The sequence below is a fragment of the Marmota monax genome, unplaced genomic scaffold (assembly GCF_021218885.2).
Source record: "Marmota monax isolate L192 unplaced genomic scaffold, Marmota_monax_Labrador192_F-V1.1 WCK01_AAM20220418_F8-fsc00126, whole genome shotgun sequence".
Lineage (NCBI taxonomy): Eukaryota > Metazoa > Chordata > Mammalia > Rodentia > Sciuridae > Marmota > Marmota monax.
In genome coordinates, this window is record NW_026695245.1 from 732,289 (window position 1) to 755,553 (window position 23,265).

At 37.8% G+C, this 23,265-nt stretch overlaps 1 protein-coding gene across 10 annotated transcripts in view; it reads left to right on the forward strand.

Moving 5' to 3' along the window:
* The window catches only part of Chst9 (carbohydrate sulfotransferase 9), a 268,994-nt gene that overhangs the window by 28,235 nt on the left and 217,494 nt on the right, over window positions 1-23,265 (forward strand). For 4 of the 10 annotated variants that reach the window (XM_046433284.2, XM_046433295.2, XM_046433305.2 and 1 more), the window contains exon 2: window positions 2,706-2,921. In XM_046433284.2, coding sequence (XP_046289240.1) covers window positions 2,822-2,921 — 100 coding nt within the window. In that variant the 5' untranslated portion in view covers window positions 2,706-2,821. Of the gene's footprint in view, window positions 1-2,705; window positions 2,922-20,281; window positions 20,369-23,265 lie in introns of those variants that run through there. The other 6 variants (XM_046433314.2, XM_058578258.1, XM_058578256.1 and 3 more) reach the window with 5 other exon arrangements.

The following is a 23,265-nucleotide window of genomic DNA, read 5'->3' on the forward strand; positions in this document are numbered from 1 at the left end:
GCCATGATTATTTAAAAGAATAAATTTTAAAGTGTTGGGAGAAAGATAATGGAGTGAAGCAATTATCTTTATATTTCTTTTCCTAATTGTGAGGGATAAATCAATAGGCTATGCAAATAAAACTAAATATGTATTTTTAACAGAGAACTGTAGATGCTATATTTCAGTATTTTAATAGTCTCTACTCCTCCATTTGGAGTTTAGGACTACAGCTTTACAAAGACAACTATAACATTTACTCATCAATTACCTGAATTCTGTTATTGGAGCTCAAAATTCAATATGCAATGCATGGTTAAGTACCTCTTAGGTTGTGTCCATGAGTGGGAAGAAGAGGTTGCACAAAGTACAGGAAGCCTTTAGCCATAGAAACACTATAGAATGTTTGGACATAAAACAGCATTATTCCAAGTAATTTCAATCTCCAGTAGTCTGCACTTTTTCTGCAGGCTTGGAGGCAGATGCATGATCTTCAAATAGGTGTGTTTTCCCATCACAACTGACCCTCAGGTTTGCTTAGAGCAATACGGCTGCTTCCTCTGCCTCACCTTTGTTTAATGAGAGCCATTTCTTCACACCAATGTTGGGTTAATGGACTGAGATGGGAGAAAATCAAACGTATCTCTGCGTTTTACACCAGATTGCCTTTCTGCCTTGTGGCTTTAATCATTCAATCCTACTCACATCTGCCATAATCACAGTTATGGCTTTTCCCCTGTCTGTCTTCTCACCCAGGAGGGTATGTCAGGGTATGGCAACATCTCCGGAAGAAAGGCAGGGCAAATCCTTAATCTTTTTCCAGCATCGTAGGTAATAATTTTCCTATGCAAACCCCCAAGGAGTCTTTTTTTTTTGGCTCTTACACCCACCATTCTCATAGGTTTGTGGCTCTGTGCTGATTTATGAGTTTTCTTCTATCCTTTCTCTTCTGAGATAAGTTTTAATTATGTAGACAGATTGTAAAAGTCTCTTTCTTCTTGTAAACAACTATTTCTTTGTTCGTAGTGGATTTTGTCCAAATGGCTTCCTCCTATCTGAATCTTCTTACATACCCAGGAATTATGTCTGTTCATGGTTTAACTGTGGGATAAGGGTAGAGAGAACTGGCTTCTTTCCACAATTTCCCTGGGGATTCAATCTTCAATCCCTAGCACTGCAAATCTCCCTTGGGACCTTTGTTGCATATGTCTTGAAAGACCATCATATTTTATTTTTGATTCAATACAAGAGCAAAGGATCACTTATCAGATAAGCAGTATGGTAATGCTCTCACTTCTCCTTATTTAAAAACCTCTTTTCTTACCAAAATCAAAATTCAAAATACTTGAAATCCTTAAAAGTACTAGTGAAGTCCTTAACAGTTACTCCTGCCCCAGGGACTCTAAGTGGATTTGAAAACATGCCTCAGATACGTTGATGACCATACCTCTTTATTGTGGCCCACATAGTAGTTAAAATATAAAGAAATTATAGGAAAAATATTTTTAAATGAGTATTTGAGATGTGACATTTTTCTTGTTCTGCATAAATACTTTTAAATGTCGGGTGAATGTTTTTCCTAATCAGATCATTCTAATTACCTGAATTTCGGTGAATGTGCACAAATGCACTGGCATTTTATGTGAGCTCATGTGTGTTCATATTTTTCTAAAGGGAGCTGTTTGCATTTTTTATTAGATCTCAAAAATGGATGTGACTTAAAAAATAAATGGTTAAGATTACATTGAATGAAATTGTTCTGAAACAAAAGCATCTCACTATTTTTAAAAATCAAGTAAACTTTTATTACTAAGGGAGATTTCTGGATTCTGAGATAGATTTCAGTAATTCTAAGCTACTGTGGGAGGGGTCCTTGACCTCTGACTTTTAAAATTGATCCTTTTATGCCTTTGGTGGTTTTTAAATTCACCATGTAAATTTGAGAAATTATGCTACTTTTATATAAAAAGGAAATGTTAGATTAAACTCCCCATTTTTGATTTATATGAAGCCAACCCTTCTTATTTGTGAATTACACCAAAGTGGGATGAAAAATATTTGGAAAGAAAAAAAACTGTGACTGTAATGAACATGTACAAACTTTTAATTTTCATCACTATTTCCTTAGCAATACAAGTACAACAACTATTCTTATACTATTAACATTGCATTAGGTATAATAAGTAATCCAGAAATGATTTAAAGTATACCAGAGAATGTGCTTTAAGTTATATGCAAATGCTATGTCATCTTCTATAAGGGACTTGTGTATCCTCAGATGCTGGTATCCACTTGCATCTTGGAAGCAACCACCTTGAACAATTATATTTTGTCTGATAGGAAGTATTTTCCTACATTCCACAAACATATTTTTCAAGACCAGTCTTCAGCAATCCATTCAATGCTATTCTTCCTTTCTCTTGAAATCATCTTAACATAACCCTAAATGTAATTTTACTTTTACAATACAAAGAGCTTAAGTTTGGCCAAAGTTTGCCTAATTTATGTTAGGGTGTTATTTATTAACTGTAGGATGATACATTACTTAGATAAAAGAATGCAATAGTAAACTGCCCTTCAAAAGAGATCTACTTTATTCTAACCTGTCTTAAGAGCATGACATTGCATGTAAGTCTTCAGTGTTATCCATATGCTGCAAATTTTTATCATAGTTGGATATAAATGCCATCAGTCACCTAAAACATGGATTTTGTTTTAAATTCTAGGTTACTTCATGGAATGTGCCTTCAGAGGACCCCAAAAAATTAAAGTTTTATGGAAAAACAAATCATGCAATCTTCAGATTCAGACATGAGGAGAAAGATAGCCATCTGAAGTGGTCATGAACCCCAAGCAAGTCTTCCTCTCTGTGCTGATATTCGGAGTAGCAGGGCTGCTCCTCTTCATGTATTTGCAAGTCTGGATCGAAGAGCAACATACAGGTAACATGTGAACTTTTTCTTTTTCTATTTTAATCATAATGTAGCAATGACCCTTTTCAATTAAATAAGTTGTGATGCTATAGTAAGTCAATTTTCTCCAACATTATCAACAACAAAAAATGACTTACAAAAATGCAATTCTTATCTCCTAAAAGAAACTAAGATCATACCACTCCAGAGGTTATTTGCTTGGAGGTTTAATACTTAAAATATTTGTTATGTCAGTGGGAACAGCCTGGCCCCTTGAACCCAGCATAGATATCTTTTAGAGAATTTACCTGCAAAAATATAGCATTTCTTCTATCTCTGGTCTATCTACCAAACATCAGGCACAAACCTAAAGGAGGAGCTAATGTACAAAACAAAACAAAACAAACAACAAAAAAAAGCAACTCTCTCCTAACTTTTTCTTAATTCTTTCAATACTTTGTGTTGATAATTCACATTGACACAGAAATTCTTTAATTCCTATATTTAAAGCAGGGGCTAACAAACTTTTCCTGTAAAAGACTATGGGAAATATTTTAGGCTTTGCAAACCAGACCATTTCTATCATGTCTACTCAGCTCTGCAAATGTATCACAAAAGCAGCCAGAGTTGATAAGTAAACAAATGGACCAGGCTGTGTTTCAATAAAACTTTATTTAAAAAACTGATGGTGGACTAGATTTGGCCCACAGGCAATAGTTTACTGAACCCTGCTATGCTCATCTTGTATTTTTTTTCATTCAGTTATTAGCAATTGCTGCATATTAGAAGCATTCGATTATATTTATAATGATAGTACTATTAATAAAGGAAATATCCTAGAGTATCACAGAAACATAAATACTCTGCTGTTGTAAAATTTACTTGTTTTCCATTGTTAGAAATAGACTGTGGTTTAATGACTATTAAGGAAAATATAGTAAAAACAGAATGACTTCTTAATCATCTCTAATTGTGAAAAGAGATTGCTTATAATTATTTTCTAGAGAACCTATAACATTGTCAAAATGTGTTTTTTATTCCCATTATAATTTAATATGAACTATAAGATTGTACTAACTTTTCTATATTACTGAAAATTTTTATCATAATAACTGATGATACTTAATGAAACCATGTATGATAAAATATATGGGACCAATTCCTCCTGAAAGATAATTCCTGGTAGAGATCCTGTCACACAGTAGCCTCCAAAGGGTGTATGTTGAATGAATGAATAGATTGAAACTCACCATAGACTTAGGCTGGGATGCAATAAAGGAGAAAGAATCAAAGGTTGCCATATCAGGAGGATAGCTAATATCATCCTCTCATATAAAGTTTACAAGAGGAGTATCATAAGACTCAAATACACAAAGGAAAATATGTTTACATATGTAGACTAATATAGGGGAGAAATGTGGTTTATCTGTCAGAGAGCAACTAGATGGTACCTGAGGAAACAGTTAAGTCATACAATAATACCCATAAATAGAATACAGTTGACAAAACATATTCATAGGCATTGATACCTAATATTTATTGAGAGCTTAATACATACTAAATGTTGGCATATTTTTTTCTAATCTCATGATATTTTGCTAGATGGGTGATATTCTGTTGTACAACTAAGAAAACTGAGGCCCCAGTGGGGTAAGGAACTTGAGGCCTCATACTGGTAGGCCTTGGTACAGAGGGAAAGCCCACCTTTGAACCTGGGTTGTGCCACTATGAGGTCTTGTTTGTACCCTGTCTCAACCTCTGTGAAGAAAGGGGAAATTTTCTGCCGGTCTATAGTACAGATGAAGCCATGGAGGGATTTAAATGATGTGCATACAAAGCTAAGAGTTTTCAGTATGACCCACACCCAGGTCTTCCTACATGTCATGAATGCTGAGTCTCCTTACTGAAACAGTGGATAAGACAGATGTAGAATAAGTGTAACCGTGTAAGTAGAGATGTTTCAAAAATCAATGAAATTGGTGAATTAAGCAACATACAATACATAGGTGTGTAACCTCTGCTGCAAGTCGAAATCTTAATTTGAGTTCATTGTCTCTACAAGCTTTGGAAAGTTATTGTCCTAGGCTAAGATTACCTAATAAAACATTTACCATTTATCCTCTTAATTTTATTTGTGGTTTTCCAGAAGCACTTTCTTGGATTCTTAATATATTTAAATGGTCTATATATAATGATTCCCAAGCTACTCGTGACAATCAGCATAAACCTTAAACTCATGTTTTTACTGAAGAAAATCTGCATTATTCTTCATGAAGACTTCTGTCTGAGCTCTGCCCACAGAAGGCCAGGGACTTGTGGGTATTATACAGTTTCCTAGACAGAGCGGTAGCTCGATATTTTATATATGTTTTAAATAACACCAGGAGCATCAGGCATTTTTAAAGGCAATCTGTTTTTAGACATAAAATATATGAATTTGTGCTTCCATGTTAAATTAAAAATTGAAAAATCTGTCTTTTGGATACTTAAGAACTGTCATGCAAAGAAACTTATCAGATGAGCTGGTTTCAGCTCCTGAAACTTCCTATAAGTAATGAAGGATTTAGGATTGGAATGGTTTTGATTCAATGTACATTTCACTTACATGTAAGAACTTTTATGTTCTTGTCATACCTTTCATTTAAGGCTTTTAAAATCTAAGATATGGACTATTTTTCTCCAAGCATCCTTGGATTTCCTGAGCTTTTTATATCAAAATAAAATGTTTTAAAATTCCAAAATAGATCTTTAAAATGATACGCTCTGATATGCAAATAGAGATTATAAAGAGGTATTCTTTCAGAGATGAAGGGGAAGATGTATGGCAGAGAAATTAAAATCTGTGCAGTTGTGCAACCTAGTTCCATATACCCATTTTTGATAAAAAATTAAATGATCCATTTCTTTGTGCTGTGTATCAATGTAATTATGAATTTTATTTCAAAAATTTATTTGTAATATTTAAGAATACAAGTTTTCCATTCAGACAGATATGAAGAGCTCAGATGTCCTATGTGTTAGCTTTGTGACTGTGCAAATATCTTATGCTTTCTAAGCCTCAGTTTCCTCATCTATGTAATGAGGTTAATAATTTCTACATAGGGTTGCACTGAAGGTTAAAAGACCAGTGCTTGCAGAGCACTCAGCATGGTGCCGAACAAGCAGTATGTACAATGAATGCGGCTGGTATTATCATCCTAGAAAGATGCAGAGCTTGTTCTGAGTTCTCATATTAAGACTCAGTCATAATTCAAGAATACTAAATTGTGCCCAAGCTTGGGCCTTGACTTATGAAGAAATAAGGAAAAAGGAAAAAGGCTCAGTTCCAACTCAGGTTAAAATGCAATATAACTAGCCCAATGCCAATCTGGTTCCTAGTACAGAAGTCAGAGGGAGAATTGCATGCAGGTTGGGGGCGGGGGGGTGGTTATCGTCCAGCAGCATCTCGTGTCTCTGCATGCTGCCTCCAAAATCAGGTGTCCATGCCCACAACAGTATGTCTTGAAGATTTAGCAATCAGAGATGCCAAACACTGTGGTGAATCTGAGGATATAATGGTGACACAGACATGATCCTTTTTCTCAAGGAAACTATAGTCTCATGGATATTAAAGGAGAAAATGGTTCTGGGTGCTGGCCAGTGAGTTGGTACAAGAGGATTGACTGCAGTGATGGAAAAGAGACAGGACCTCCATTATGGAAAAAATAATGAGTTGGGACAAAATTAAAGACCCCAGTCAGTTGTCAGTGATAGAATTGCTGATCAGGTAGAAATGTAGGGAGAACCTGGGTGGGGGTTGGGAGAAGGATGACCACATCAAGAGGACAAATTCAGGATAAATCACAAGTATAGCTCACCCTCCCCCAAGCTACTGTTCAAATTTGCTATTTGGTGCTCTTTCTGTAGGTAGAATCTTGCTGTCAAATACAATCTTGCTGCCAAAGTGCATGAGGTGTAACTGTTTTATATTTGCAATACAATAGAGCTAAGACCCTCTCATGAGATCTGGAAAAGAATTCAGAGATTCTCTTGAGTACACCTGCTGAATGTCTCCTCCAAGACCCAGGATGAGATATAATCCCCAAGTGAGCTATGAAGAGGGTAGAACTGAATCTGTGGTATTTGGAGGTAATGTATGGTATTAATTACCTTTGGAAGGAGGCAATTAAGGAAAAACAAGACCATAAGGATGGGACCCTAGTTCAATGGGACAGTGCCTTTATATGACACTCATGTGATGCTTTGTGCCTCTTGGGACTCCACAGAGAGTTCCTTCCAGCAAGAAGGACCTCACCACATGCAGTTGCCTGATCTTGAACTTTTCATTTTTCAGAAAAAATGAGTTGAATAAACCTTTATTCTTTATTAATACTCCTTCTGTGACATCAAGTTATAGCAAAATAGAAAGTGAACTCAGTCATGACTTGTTCTTTTAAAAACATAAATCCAGTTCCATCACTCTCCTGTTTAGATTTTTTTAGTGATACCACATTATTTTTTAAACAAAAACATCTCCCCACAGGCACAGAGGAGAATGGGCTATTGCTTTATTGCCACATCTCTTCCTCTACCAAACCAAGTCCTTTACTGACTTTGTGCCCTCAGTGCCAGGCCTGAGATGCTCGTCTCCCATCTTCCATCTCTCACCTCTTAAGGTTTAGCTCAAATATCATTTTCCTTGTTTACCCTTGTGTATCAGCATCCCATCCTGCCACTCTCTCAAATTCTATATTTCCTTTACAATAAGTATTACAATAGGTACTTGTCCATTCTGTTACTTGTTGTCTCATTTATTGTTCATATCCCTCTCTGTCTTATTAACTCCACGAGGGCAGGGGCCTAATCTGGCTGACTGACCTCAACATCCCCTTTCCGTATCATGAAACCTAATATGTGGTCAATGAATGATGTTTTTGTTGCATGGATGGATAAATAATGTTTTGTTAGTTATCCAACATGCCAGCCAAATATTTACATAGACTATTTGAATATTCCCAGGGACAAAGAAGTCAGCACTACCCAAGGCATCCACTGGACTACAGCAACCTCCTTAGAAAGATTCATATATTAATTAATAGAATCTGCATCCTTAATCTCTTCTCATCCACCCACTTGTACTCCTGACACTTCATGAGACTCGCTCTTCCTCTATAACATGGTATCATCATTTTCCTGAAGGTTGAAACCTTAGATTTTTTTAACCATAAAAAAGATAACACAGGCCACTCTCAATTGAACCATAACATTTACTCTACATTATTTTAACAACATGATGTGTATTGTTCTTGTATATAATTTGTGTGAAAAATAAGCATATCTAATAAAATTTACTATCAAGTAATATACACGTTTTTAAAAGTGCAAAACAGTAAAACTTAATACAGAGCTCATCTAATAGTTTATATCCTTCTAAGATTTCCCAGAATTAAGTTTAATCTCAGTTATTTCAAATTAAAATAATTCCCTAGCAGCATTCTGTATTATAATGGTATTAAAAAATCTTTCTGAATAATATCTAAGCATTTTTATTCAGGACCAACATTTTTAGCTATTATTAATGCCATTTTTGGATATATGCTTTGAACTCAGAAACTCTTTCTTTCCTATCTTTAAGTAGACATCTTTTGTGATTTCTGACAGTTTCTGATTTGTACCAAATAAATACTAATATCCAAATTCAGTTTATGGTTAAGCATTAATACCTAAGGTCAATGATTTTACTATGAGTTATCATTGATGGTCTATTAAAGAATCATATAGTTATACCTCCACTTTGTTCTGAGGGTGTAGCTCAGTAATGAGCATGTGCTTAGTATGCATGAGACCCTGAGTTCAATCCCCAGCACCAGCAAACAAAACAAAACAAAACAAAACGATCTAGGGAATAAATGAAGAATGATTGAGCCAAAACTATGATCCTATTTTCTTAAAAGTCATGTCATGTTGGGTGTGGTGGTGCACACCTGTAATCCCAAGTGTAAACTCAGGAGGCCAAAGCAAGAGGATTGCAAATTCAAGGTCAGCCTCAGCAATTTAGTGAGGCCCTAAGCAACTTAGTGAGATCCTGACTCAAAATAAAAAAATAAAAATATCTGGGGGTGTAACTCAGTGATATAGCATCTCTGGGTTTAACCCAGTACCAAAAAATAATAATAAAGAAGAAGGAGAAGGAAGATGAGGATGAGAATGAGGAGGAGGAGGAGGAAGAGAAGGAGAAAAAGGAGGAAAGGAAGAAGAAGAAGAGGAAAAGGAGGAAGAGGAGGAAGAGGAAGAAGAAAAGTCCTGTCACCAATTCCACAAATCCAGATTCTATGAGACTCTGCTCCTAAACATTATTTGCCTGAGAAGTAAGGTCAGGGTTGTATCCCATTTGATGGCTACTTTTTTCTTTTTCAAAAGTACACAAGCATCAGTAGTTTAAGTTGTATTTTAACCCTTGTTTTATTCAACTTTGTGTTGGTGTGACCAAAAACCCCGACAACAACAAATTTAAGGAGGAAAAATTTATCTTGTCTCAAAATGTCAGAGGTTCAGTTCATAGTCAACTCCATTACTCAAGGCCCAAGTTGAGGCAGAACATCATGGTGGAAGGGTATGGCTGAAGAGTGCTGATCACCTGATGATCACATACTTTCAGAGTATGCCTCCAGTGACCAACTCCTCCAACCATAGTTACCTATGGTGCCTATAGTTACCACCCAGGTAATCCAATGAAGTGGATCAATCCACTTGATTAGGATACAGCTCTCATAATCTAGTCATTTCACCTCCAAACATTTTTTTGCATTGTTTCACACATGAGCTCTTGGGGAACACCACATATCTAAACCATAACAACCTTCCTGTGTTTGTAAATATGAAAGCAAAAATTAGTAGCTGCAAGCTCACAGTTTCAAGCAAAGGAAGGCAGCCTTATTGCTTTCTCTCAGATAATTGACCAATTTTTCACAAGCAAACTGTCCTCTCTGCTTCTTTCCTAGGGAAATTCTATCTTGCTTTCTTTTTCAAACTAAGTTTATTCTTTTTCTCTCTACATTGAAGCACTATTTTTGGCATGAAGAGTGGTTTCTGGACTACATGGGTACCTTCTTTGCTCCTGAGCCCCTCTGATGAAAGAATGCATTCCTTTCCTCCAAAATTAGCCTGGTCATCCCGATTGTGATGTTGTTGTATTGAAATTATATTTTCTTTCAGGGTGTCTTTTTATACCCGAATCAGAACAAAGCCACTTCTAACATGGAAAGACATAGTCTCAGAGGAATAAAATGGCGTTTCTTGAAAAAGCCACTCCTTTGAATTACTTTCCCTGGTTTAGCCAAGATGGCAAACATTTTCTAATCAAATGAGCACATGCTTCTGCCTCCATGCTCTAGATGCTGCCACAGCCCATCTTCCTTGGATGCTACTGTCCCTCCCTCAGGCCTTTGTGTTAGTTCTTCTTCCTGGAGTACATTTCCTGGGCGTTTCCACTGCCGCCATTTTCTAATCCTGTAGGCTATAGCTTCAATGTCACTATCCTACTAGAATAGATATCTCCTGATCTTTTCTCTCATGGCACCTGTTTTATTGTTTTAGTGTTTTTAATTTACTTCATGGTGCTTATTCCAATCACTAATCACGTTTTGTTTGCTTACATATCATCTGTGTCTCCCAGTGACATGGAAGATTCCTGAGGGTGGAGAACTCGTGTCTTGGTCCCCTGGGCTCCTGAAGCTTCTTTCTGCATCCAGGTGCTGATTGCAATCCTTACTTTGCCAAGCGTCTGACGTACCCCCGTTTTCACTGTTGAGTCTTATTCACCCAGCTCCCTATCCCCTGCGGACTCTCTCTTCACTCTCTTTCCCAGGTGTCTGAGCATCTGGTAAGGTCGAGTGCTATCAGCCCCATTTGCCTCATTCCCCAGAAGTGAAGGAGTAAGGGTTTCAAGTTGCTTAAAGTCTCCCGAAATTAAATAATGTTCAGTAGCCAAGCTGTGCAAGAGAGTCGATCCCTTTGTCAAACCACGCAACAGCTGGGGGTGGGAGGGGATGGCAGGAGAGAGACTTTCAAATGATTAATTCAGTTTATTCAGGAAGAGCATTGCAGGGGGAATATAGGTGTCATAGCAAACTATGTGCATATTCAAGGAGGTTGAGGCAAAGAGAAGATTTTACTAGCAAAACAAGGAAAATTCACATAAGCTGCTTGGAGACATGGTTTATTGCTCTTCGCGCCTGTGGATAGAAATTGGCATCAGCTTATTTGTGGGTGTTTGATTGCTGAGACAGTGTTCTGTCTACAGTGTCTTATCTGAACTGCTGCAGTTAAAGAATGTTAAAGGTAAACTTTGTCACAGAAATATGTGCATTTTCAAGCTCTGCAAAGTCTGTGGTGCGTGTAGAGCATGAGGGAATTTCTTGTGAGGTTCTACAAAGTCTTTTTGAGGCAGCCGTCCTTCTTCATTATTTCCCAACTTTAATTTTGTCTGGGTCTGGCAAGAATGATTTCATATTGTATCAGCAACTTTCTGTCAAAACTTTTAGATAGATTTTTTTTTAAAGATCTATTGATGCATTTGAATTGAATGCATTTGATCTCTACATATGTGTGGAGCACATGTGCAGGGTCATGCTGTTGGTTCAGATCAGCCCTTACTCTTCTCTGGCTGCTCTTCCCATGCCTCCATTTCTTTTGCAGGCTGCTCCTTCTCTCCCACACTAAGTTATACCAAAAAACTGCCATATTACAAAGTAACCCTTCATTTGGTCCATTGACAGGTGTCTGGCCAACTCTCAACCCATCATTCCTAATACATTACTATACACCGTTGCTCACAATGATTTAGCAGTCCAGGAATTGTGTGGCTGAGCTAAGCTTGGCCAGTGAATGATTCGCTTTCTTGGAGCTTTGGTTTTTGAGACCTGGAAGAGAGAGAGAAAAGAAAACCAGAAAGGAAAAGAGGAGCAGTTATAGATGAAAGCCAGCAAATGTTCAAGTCTCTGGAACTACTTCTTCAAAGGTCCTATACAGTTCCTGCTCTTTCTTAATTTTTCCCCATTATCAGTGAGCGATCATCTTTCTCAGAAAGGAGTTATTGAATTTCAGAGGGGCCTCAATATGGAACCCATTAGCTCTACTCATCCTTTAGGATAGAGATTGAAGAAGCACATGGCAAAGAAGCATGCACCACTGTTTATATTTTATTTTACACTTCAACCTGTTTACTACTCTGCCCTAGACTTAATGCAGTGCCTGGCACTAGTAGCTGCTTAGTAAATCTTAGCCAAATTAATGAACCACCCTAAAAGCTAAGCTTAACTGAGTTAAGACAGTGAAGCTGGTGTTTAACTTTGGATTTTTCAGAAATTAAAGTGCTTGATTTACTAAGGGGTGTAGATTTTTTCTCCAGGGGTATCCTGAAGTATCTCTCTTGAGATCACAAATGTGTTACCTAAAAGAAAATGTGGTTTACATGCAAAATGGAATGTTACTCGGCCATAAAATGAATGAAATCCTGCCATTGTGGCAAAGTGGATGGACCTAGAATACATTATGTTAAGTGAAGTAAGCCAGACACGGAAAGACAGTTCCTTATGAACTCTCTCAAATGCAGAGGTTAAAAATGTTGCTGTCAGTGTAGAAAAGTGTGACTAAGTGATTACCAAAGGTGGGGAGAGGAAGGGGATGGGTAATAGGTACAAAAATACAGTTAGCTAGGAAAAATGAGTACTACTGTTCAACAGCACAGCAGAGTGACTAGAATTCCAGAAACAGATATATGTTTTATGAAGATCTAGAAGAGAGGCACTTGAAGGACCCAAACATAAAGAAATAAGGAAATGGAAATGCTAATGACCCTGGATTGATCTGTATACATCACATACATGTATTGAAATATCATACTCTATCCCATGAGTATTTACAATTATTATATGTTAATTTTAAAAATTACTAAAAGAGAAAAGAATAAAATTATCAAAGACTTTGAGAACAATAACAATATAGAGAATATGTTACCCAGAGAGGTTAATTTTTCCATTTTTAATGGCTAAGTTATCAATTAGCAGATATTTTGGAAGGAAAATTCAAAACTTAAATGAGGGCTCACAAATAATAACCTTTTAAAGTCTCTTATCCTGTTATATTTCATGTGGCTAGCATTTTGTATCTAAAGGAGATATTAGCAAACTCTTAGAAGCTCTCCAGTTTGGAAGTAGTATTTTGTAGTGAAAAGTACTGAGCTAAAGCTATTGACTTCTAACCTATTTTGTATCCTTGAACAAGTGGATTAAGCACTCCAGATTCTGGTTTCTTTTCTTCTCCCATTTTCTAACTTTTTTTTCCTTCCTGAGATAACTACCAAGTCTAAATTTATCATCACAACCCTTTATTTAGCATCACATTCTTGTCCATGTCTCTATATTTTTAACACATTCTTGTATTCCTTTTTCATTTCCATAGCCACACACACACAAACAGACACACACACACACACTTTCTTGCACCTTGCTTTTTCATTCAACAGCAGTTTTTTGAAATTTGTTTATATTAATATAGGTAGGTAGTTCTAATTCATTCACCTAACTGCTAGATAATACTCCATTATGTGAATATGCTACGTTATATGTCCATCTCCAATTGATGCTCATTAAAATTGTTCCTAAGGTTTTGCTCTCACACATAATTCTGATCCAATATCATTGCATATCTTTGTTCACGTGTTTGAGAGTTTCTGTGCAGGGAAGAAATTACATATGCAACAAAATTCCCTCATACTCAAAACTCTATATGCCATATTATTATCTTTTTCTCTGCTCAGGTGAATCCAGATTAGGACTTCTGAAAACACCACATATGTTCAATGATCATTCGAGGAAAACATACACAGAAATATTTATTTGGGTACACAGATTTCCATGCAGAATTACAGCAGAAAGATATAACTATCAGACACAGAAACTGTTCTCAGTGTTTCTTTCTTTATTGGTATGCCAACAGAGTAGTTAACAGTTCATTGAAAATCGATTAAAATAATTACCAGGTCATTAGAGTGGACTTCCAGTATGAGTGTAAAGACCTCACTCACTAAATTATTCAGAGCAGTAGGCAAGTTAAGTCCTGTTAGCAAGTATTGATTCAGTATGTAATACCACCTAGTCCAAACTCTAATTTTCCTAATAAAAATAAACTCTTTTGAATCCAAAGCATCAGCTGGCCCCAGCTTCCTCCTTTCCCAGAAAAGCCACTGAAAGGCTTAAATTTGCATCGCCAGTCAGTAAGTCACAATACCGGCACTAAAACATAATTCCTTCTCCTCTGGACTTCTTTTCCTCTTCCTTTCTTTCTTCCCCTTGAGATCCAAGAGGACTCAAGACACTTTGAATTATTTGTACATTTCCTGAAGTGATCTGAGCATAACTGTCCCAAAGCCTGGGTAAGCCTAGCAACCAGATGCATCAATCACCAGGAGCAAGAATTTGATCTTTCTTCTCCAGCTGAAAATGTGTGCTCAAATATGTGCTATGACAAGTGTGGTCGGACCCCAGCTTCAGAAGCAACTTCAGTGTTACCCAACCACTGTCTTTGAGAATAACTCACTCCTCACTCTGTAGCTTTCTTTCCAAGTTAACTTTCAAGAGAAACTCAAGCAACTGAAAGTTTTGTTGGCAAGTTGCACAGCATCTAGTTCATCACAAGTAAGTAGACACCTGGAAATGTGAGGCATTTTTAAACAAAAGAACTTCAAGTTTCATTAAATGTTCTTTCTGTTATTTTTCCCTAAGTTGCAGAACACTAGAAGTTTTGTTATGGGGTTGCAAATATTTGTGTGTGTGTGTGTGTGTGTGTGTGCTAATCCAACACAGAGAATTAATCACTGGTGTCCTCTTTATATTTCTTAACCTTTTAGGTACATTTCTTGTTGTGCGAGTCTGCCTGGGCTGTGAACATTTGCTGTCAGGGTCAAGATTCCAGCACATGGACACAGGGGACCCCAATAAGAGGTCAATGGAAAAAAGCTGGAAGAGATATTTCAGAAAGTAAGAGTAGCCAGTGCTTTATGCAGATCTCTGGGGTCATCACTACCTTCTGGCTCTGTTTGTGAGCTTTACGACTCTAGATACTTCATTTTTCCAGTTCTCATGAGTTAAACTTTTGGGTCATTAATCATGCGAGTTACATAGGCTTACTGCTGTATGCAGAAATCATTTAATTAATGATTATCATGTTAATGGAGAGATATATTTCCAATAGTTAGAATACCTACATTGCCAGCCAATCTTCCCTACTTTCCTACATTAAAGGTGTTGGGAAACATTTTTTACTTTTCTTGATGAATTAGGAATAGAGTTGTGGGGATGTTTTGCTCCTGGTTATGAAGAAGCCATATAAGCTTTTGGTTATTTTGTTTCACAAAATACTATATTCCACAGTGTCATTCTCAAGATCCACTGGGCTGTCTCTTTTTGAATGTGGCAGCTGTAGATAGACCCAGATAAATTAATGGAACCTCATTGTTGTTGCCTGGCAATCCCATATTCCCTCTTGAGCTTTTTCTCTCCTGTTTTAGAGAAGTAATTTCTGATGTGTTTTACTTCCCCCTCAGTGACCTTCTCTCCTCTTTCTCTCATCAAGTACATCTCTTCCTGGTGTCTCTGACAAGATGGCTTCTCCTCCTCCTCCTCCACAGAAAAGAGATAGAGAGCATCAAAGTTACACCTCCCAGAGCTTCCTGCTACTACAATATAGACTAACCTACTTCTACTTCCATTCCTTCCTCTTCCTCCAGCTACTTCCTCTTTCCTCTAGCTACTTCCTCTTTCCCCAGCTACTTCCTCTTTCCCTCTCCCTGCTCCTCTTCCACTTCCTGCTGCTCTTCCTCCTCCCCCCCCCTCCTCCTCCCATCTGGCTTCCAAGGCCTTCTACCCCTTTAGTGTTCCAAGTTATCCTCTGTTTATCCTCCTCTCCTGTATCTTTTTATATCTCTCTGCTTCCTTGTATCTATATTTAAATACAGTTCAGTCTCCCCTGTCTGAAAATAAAGCATAACTCAAATAGCCAGTTCTTTCAACCACTCTTTCCTTATGGCCCCCCATCTATTCCATTTCTCCTCTTCAACTTCTTCAAAACATTTTTGGGTAATCACCATCTCCACCTTATTACTCTTCACTTTCCCTTACCTTATTCACGCAGTTGGCACCCATCATCCACTGGTCCTGTTCTTCCCAAGAACCTTCCCACCACTGAGTGCTGTGAGTCCTTCCCAGTCCTCATCTTCTGATCTCTGTGCAGCATCAGATACTGGCAACCACACCAATGCCAGCTTCCCCTGCCCTCCATGTGAACAGACTCTCCCAGTTTTCCTGCTCCTCTCTGACTGGACTCTCCCTTTCCTCCTCCAACTTTGCTCCCTTTCCCTATCTGTTTGACATTGTGTCTCCCAGAGTTCGACCCTCAGCCTTCTGTGCATCTCACTCAATGTACATCCCCTGTGGGAGCCCATCCTCAGAAACCCAATCCTTCTCCAGTCTCTGTAGCCATCTGCTTCTGGGCATGTGTACTTGAATGCCCCACAAGCCCCCACTCAGGAAGACCAAAGCTTTCAAACATGGAAGCTTCATTACTTTGCTTGAAGCTCCTTATGGTCCCCTAGTGGTTCTTATGACAAAACTCTTCATCATAATTTGGCTGTCAAGGTCCTTCACCATGGCTCTGAACCTAACTCTTTCGGTTCATTTCTGGCCACATTTCTGGCTTTGCATTAAGCTCCCAACTGAGCTAAACTCTTGAACTGTCCATTGGATCCCCCAATCCTATGTCTTTGCAGGTTCCTCTAGAGCATGTCTTGTTCCTTGGCTGTCTAAGTTGCCCTTCTCTTGTGCTGTCTACAGGTCTCTGCTAAACTCTCTTGATGGTATACATAGAGTGTATTATATTGCCCTCAACCAGTGGACCATGATCTGTGGAGATAGCACTAAGGGGACATATTATCACATCTCCTGGGCCTGTCTTGTGCTTTCCTTGGCCATAATAGGAAATATTTCAGTAGCCCAATTTGAAAATATTGAATTAGAAATATCAGCATAAAAATATCACTGGTGTGCCTTCTCTCTTAGATGTCAAACACCCTCTCCAAAGCCATGAAAATGTCTTTTCAGAGTGCCCGTAAGAATCCACCATCTCATTTCATAGAGAGAAGAGTACTCATGTACAATCATTTGTCCTTGGTCATTGTGACATATTTTTGCAAAACTTCATCATGCAGTATTTTAATGATAATAAAGTTCAATTGTAGTGCAATTTAATATTCTGGCTTTTTTCTAAAGCAAAATAAATTTACTTTTCAGGTTAGTTATGAAACTTCCATTCTGTTGCTGCTCTTATATTCTCAATGTTACCTTTCTAAAATTTATTTGTTTTCCAGAACATTTAAACTCACTTGGGTTACCCGTCTATGTGACCCACAGTGCAAAATTGTTGTCCAAAGTGTTTGTCATTTTTTAAAGCCAGTAAAGAAGGATGGGGGATAGAGTTAACCTCAATGACATTGACAGCTATTTCTCAAGAAGCTTCCATTTGTTTGGCCTCATATCAGGAAAAGAACAAAATGTATCTTGTGCAAATGTCATTTTTTTCTATTCAAATGACATTTAATGATTATGTGGGTGGCTGCTGGTTACATATTTAGTAAGACTCTTGATGGAAAAAAATTAAGAAAGCCAGAAATTGATGTCAAAGTGGTTCAGATTCATTCGAGAAAAGCAATACATTGGGGAGCTACCTACCTTTCCACACTGTGGATGTGCCTCGAGCCCAGTACTTTGGTGGAAAACACCAAAACATACTTTTAATAAAAACATCACAATGATAAATGTAGAATTCTAGAATGCTTATAAAGTGCCTTCTGGGTAGTTGTTTGCAAATAAAAAAAAACATACATGAGGACTTACATATTTCGTGGTCCTATGAACAGCTCTCAAATTACTTTCATAATCAATTTATTGTGAATGGTTAATTTGTATGAATTGGGATCACATAAGTTTGCACTTCTTGTAATATGAAACATGGTTAAAAACAAATAATTTTTAGTATAAAATATTCTCATTGGTTTCTACATGACCCATCGCATAATAGTTAGCTAAGAGAGACATATATAATATCACTAAGAAAAATTATCAATTTGAAAAAACTCATCAGATGTTTAAAGCCAAAAATATCTAGTAACAGGAGAAAACAAGAGTAGCATCCAGCTTTCATGCGCTCAATAAACCAACGTAAGCTTGACTAAGGCTTCTTTTAAGTTTGCGCAGGAGAGAGACAAATCCATAAAACGGTCAGTCTGCTTATTATCACGCTGCCAGAAATATATTGTAAATACTGAAACTGCCTCAGAATTTTGGACTCAGAATTTTATGATTGACCTGTAAGGGTCAGTGCTTGCATTTTAGATCCATCCCTGAAGCAATTCAATAATCAACAGAAGTCAGAAGTCCGTTCACTGAACCACTGAAGAAAATTAGGTAGAGATTCCTGGTTTGCTATGAATATAAGGTTGTATGTCTGATAACCTTTAAAAAGCTAAGGAAAAATACATAACTGCAACCCTAAATCTCATCTCCAAAAAGCATGGTGCTACAGTTTTGGAAAAAAAATGTGAAGTTATAAGCAATTCAGAATTGAATTGATGGAGAAATTGTACTATACTTTAAATGAAATCTAGTCGTAATGGGAAATTTTAATAGATTTTAATTCTGTCCTCTGGAAGTGTTTTACATCCACTAGACTGAGCTTGAAATGGTGGGCATGCATTTGAACAAAAAATCTGAATGAATTCCAATACCATCATTGAAATTTAAATAGCATAAGTCTTGCTTAGTTTGGAGCAACAGGTAGGCAGATTTTTCCCTCTGTATCTCTTATATTTAAATTTCCTCTTCTCTGTTTACAATTGGCAAGAGTCAGGTTATCCTTGATTTCTGCCAAGATGCCAAGTTCACTTGGCTGATGTTGGATTCCAGAAGGCAGAGAGGCATCTTCCCTGAAGCAATTTCTGATGAAGAAGAAAATGAGATCTCAGGTGTATTTTTAGCATCTGGAATTCTTAAATATTCATTTATTCAGTTTTGACTTTGGGGACCTTTTGCATGGTTACATTTCTTGTATGTGTACAATGAGTAACACTACCGTGTGAATCATTCTATTAACTTCCAACAATCGTGTTGCTTTTCCTGAAGTGAGAGCTCCCTTGTAAGGCTCCTATGACTTTATAAGAGCATATATCTGCCCGCATTTGTGTTCTCTGAATATTTATGAGAAGCATTGATGGCCAAGGACTGCAGAGAGGTACAAGAACTCCCAACAGAGGGGGTTTGTGAAAATGTGACAGGGTAGTATTTCCTCTGCCTGATCAGAAGTGTCAAAGAGCCTAGGTTTTAGGAGATGGTGGCATTTGAAGAGCAGGCTCATCACTAGACTCTGGCTGTCTCCTCAGATCTTAGCAAACCACATTCTTGATGTCAACATATAAAAATGGTCTCTTCAATGGCTGCAATATTTATGCCTGCTTTGGAGCAAGTGGCTCCCCAGCAGCTCTGAGAACTAATAAGGTGTCCTGGGTAAATGAATAAATCTTCCCTTCTTTTTGACATTCCTCCCCATTGCCTAGTAGCTTTCCCCAGACTTCTCCCTTCTTTTTGTTCTGTTCCTGTAGAATTTAACTCAATCCATGGAATGAAATCTATCTTTATGGTCTTAGGAGCTACTTTTTTTTCCCCCTACAAATGCAAACTTTTTATTTATTCTTAAAATCTATACAATTCCAATAGCATCACTAAAATACTACTGAATATTTATTATGAGCTTTTGCCAGGGCCATGGATCCCTGGGGAAAAGGAAGTAAGCAGATTTAGAGACATTACTGGGTACTGGCTCTGAATTGACACTCGTTTCAGGAGACTTCATTTCTTCATCACTGACAGAGAAGGGACAATAGGGTGGAAAAGGGGGGTGATGGTTTTCTCACCCATCATAAAGGATCAAGGCCAACATCCCTAAAATAAAAAAATAGGTTAGCAAGAGAAAAACAAAACAGCTTGCATACAACCTACAAAATCAAAGAAGGAGTTGAGTGTTTGAAATTTGACTCTCTTTTTCATAGAAGAAAGGGAAGTGGGGAAGGTAGTGACAGTTAAGGAAAGGACACCAACACAACCGTGTTGGTCAACTGCATTGGGAAAAAGGGTATCTTCATACCAAGTCTCCCGGTTGACCTCTCAGAACCACCCTCCAGAAAACAGCCATTATTTGATGAGATCATCCTAGGGAAGGAGTTTAAGGCAATTTCATCTCTTTTGGAAGACATTTTCTTAATCAGACAAGGGAACTTCTAATGCAGAACCCTTCCTGCCCTTTAGGAAGAAACAAGGGAAGGTTAGCAGGACCTTGATTCTGAGACTCTGTCTTCAGCTCCATGTGTCAAAGCACCAGCAGGACTTGTGAAGGTCAGTGATCAATGGGGTTTCAGCTCAGGCCCAGTGGCCAGTGTTCTACAAGGCCATCTGTGGTCATTCCCCAATTACAGAATGCATAATGGGAACCGATACTTGGCCCCAGCAGAATCCCAGAGCTGGGAATTTTTTTTTGGGGGGGGGGGGTACTGGGGATTAAACCCAGGGGCACTTGACCACTGAGCCACATCCCCAGCCCTATTTTGTATTTTATTTAGAGACAGGGTCTCACTGAGTTGCTTAGCACCTCGCTTTTTCTGAGACTGTCTTTGAACTTGAGATCCTCATGCCTCAGCCTCCTGAGCTGCTGGGATTATAGGCATGCGCCACTGCACCCGGCTGTGGTGTTGAGAATTCTGGGAACATGTCTAATGTGTGTCTATTCTCAGAAAATATCCAATGCAAGAACTCTGCCTTATCTGTATACTATTCCCAGTAGATGTCTATTTAAAAGAAGGAAATAAACAGTTGATCAGCTCCAAGGAACTCCCACTAAGTAACCCAGTTACCTTGACCAAGACCCTTGACCCACTGGATCTGTCTCCTGACCTTTAACATAAGGAAGTTATCACAGGAGTTGTTCACATTTCCTTCCAGCTCTAACATGCTGATCTTTCCACTCCCAACTCTTCTCTCAGATTTTTTTTTTTTTATTTCAGGAGTCAAACTGGAGATGTATTGGGTTCATATCTATTTCTTTGTATTATAACAAAATAAAGATAGCCTAGACATGCCTGCACATTTTTAGTGATAGATTGTACAATAAAAGCTGATGTTTTCCTATATTCTTTTGCTTCCCTGTGTATCAAACTTACCTTTATTCCCTTTACTCTCTCTGCCAGTCCCACCTCTCCATTTTGGAGTTCTTGCTAGTTTGACATGAAAAATGTGTTAGTAAGTCTAATGGATAATTATATGGGGGAGGGGGAGATCTAAATTTCAAATACAGAATAATTGCCCAAGTCTTAACCAAGGCTAGCATAGCATAATTACTTTATTTTTCCATTCCACAATTTTGTATTGTTGCTTTGCATCTACAAGGCTGATTTTTCATTAATTTTTAATGCTGTTTGTAACCCGATTGCAGTTTGTATTCAGTGTGACTTTGAATAGAGTTCTACTCACAATGAAACACAATATTGTAAAAAGCTTTAATATAAGACAAAAGCTCTTACTGAAGTTGTAGGACCGGCATTTATATTAAGGTTGTCCATTTAATGGAAGGAACATGCCCACGTGTATCTAGGATCATATCTGAGCACTAGCAACAGTTATGAGCAGTTCAAATAGGAAATCATTTTTTAAAACCTTTTATGGTAAGTTTCTCTAATTCATTTATTTGAAATGCATGGATGCATTTGTTCTTTTGTTATTACAATACAGAGGGCTCACACAGGGTCATTGCTGCCTCCCTCTCTCATCTACACTTCTCTTCTTTTTCCTGGTAATTAGAGGGTGAGAGTCTCAGCTTCTCTCCTAGGGCTTCCAACCCAGCTTCATGGCACCCTGGAATAAACTATATTGATCATATTTGTGAGAAAAACACCCAAATGTATTTATACACAGCACTGGATTTTAAGAGATAGAAATCTTATTTTCAAGTATGGTAAATCAATAGATAAGTAGATAAATGGATGGAAGGAAAGAAGGAAGGTAGGAAGGAGAAAGGTACATTCAATAAGAGGATTTTCAGAATAGCCCCTGGGAAGTCCACAGTGGTTTCAGGAATCACTCAATTTGTTGTTCTAATCATTTTATCATCAGGACTCTCTCCTTTCTGGCTCCTCTTCTTGGCCTGAGTTTTTCTGTTCACTGTAATCCTCAGTAAACTACCATGTTTAACAGAGAAGATACCCATGAGAAATTCCAGGCTTTTTTATCATCTTTATTGATAGCAATTGCAAAGAAGAGACCCTTTCTCCCCCCAGTGCCCATATCAATCATTGAGAATGGACTCTGAATCATCCTGCTGGGGTCTTCTGTTAAAGCTACATAGGAGTTGCTGTACTCATGGAAATAAATATTTGGATGGGCCATTCTGAGCTACAGAGCTTTCCCCATGCCAGGAAATTATGGTTTGTGGATTAACAGCCGCATGCCAATCAAGGGGAGAAGATACAGTACTCTAAAATCAGGCATGGAGACAGGATTTAAATTGATGTCCACAATACCACATTCAACTCTGCAGGGGTGGAGAGCTCACAAAGTGACCTCATAAGTCAGAACCAGAGAAGACTCACTGGAAACCCTCCTATCCTTGGGACAAGCCTGAGTTTCCAAAGTTCCTAGACTTACTATTTCCTTGAAGGGTTGTGTTTCCTGTCCAAATGCCTGACAGAAATCAGGATTGTCTATCTCTTTTTATGCTGATTACAACCCCATAAGGTAAATACTAGTAAGATTCCTATTTTACATTTGAGGAAACGGAGACACAGGGAGGGTAAGCAACTTGCTGAAGGGCCCACAGTTAATAGTGGAGTAGGACTTCACAGGCTTTTTTTCAGACCATAATAACCTGAGACTTTTTTTTTAATTTTTGAATATTGAACTGGAGTATTCCAGTTCAATAATTCTGGAATTAGTATCCTACAGTTTATAAGATGACCAAAGTTATTCTGATGAAGAACTGTCTTCAGATCCACTGATCTCAAGAACAAGAGGAAGGTGGGATGACAGAAGACCAGAGGGTTTCAGTTATGGGATAAGCAATAGTAAAGACAAGAATACTTTTTTTGAAGCTGGTATTGCTGTTTTGCCCAGGCTGGGCTCAAACCCTTGGACTCAATCCCAAGTGGCTAGAACTATATAGGCTTATGCCACCATGCCCAATAGAAACAACCTAATTTGTGGCAACCTGGTCAGGAAATTCTGGTACTGTTTTATCAGAAGGA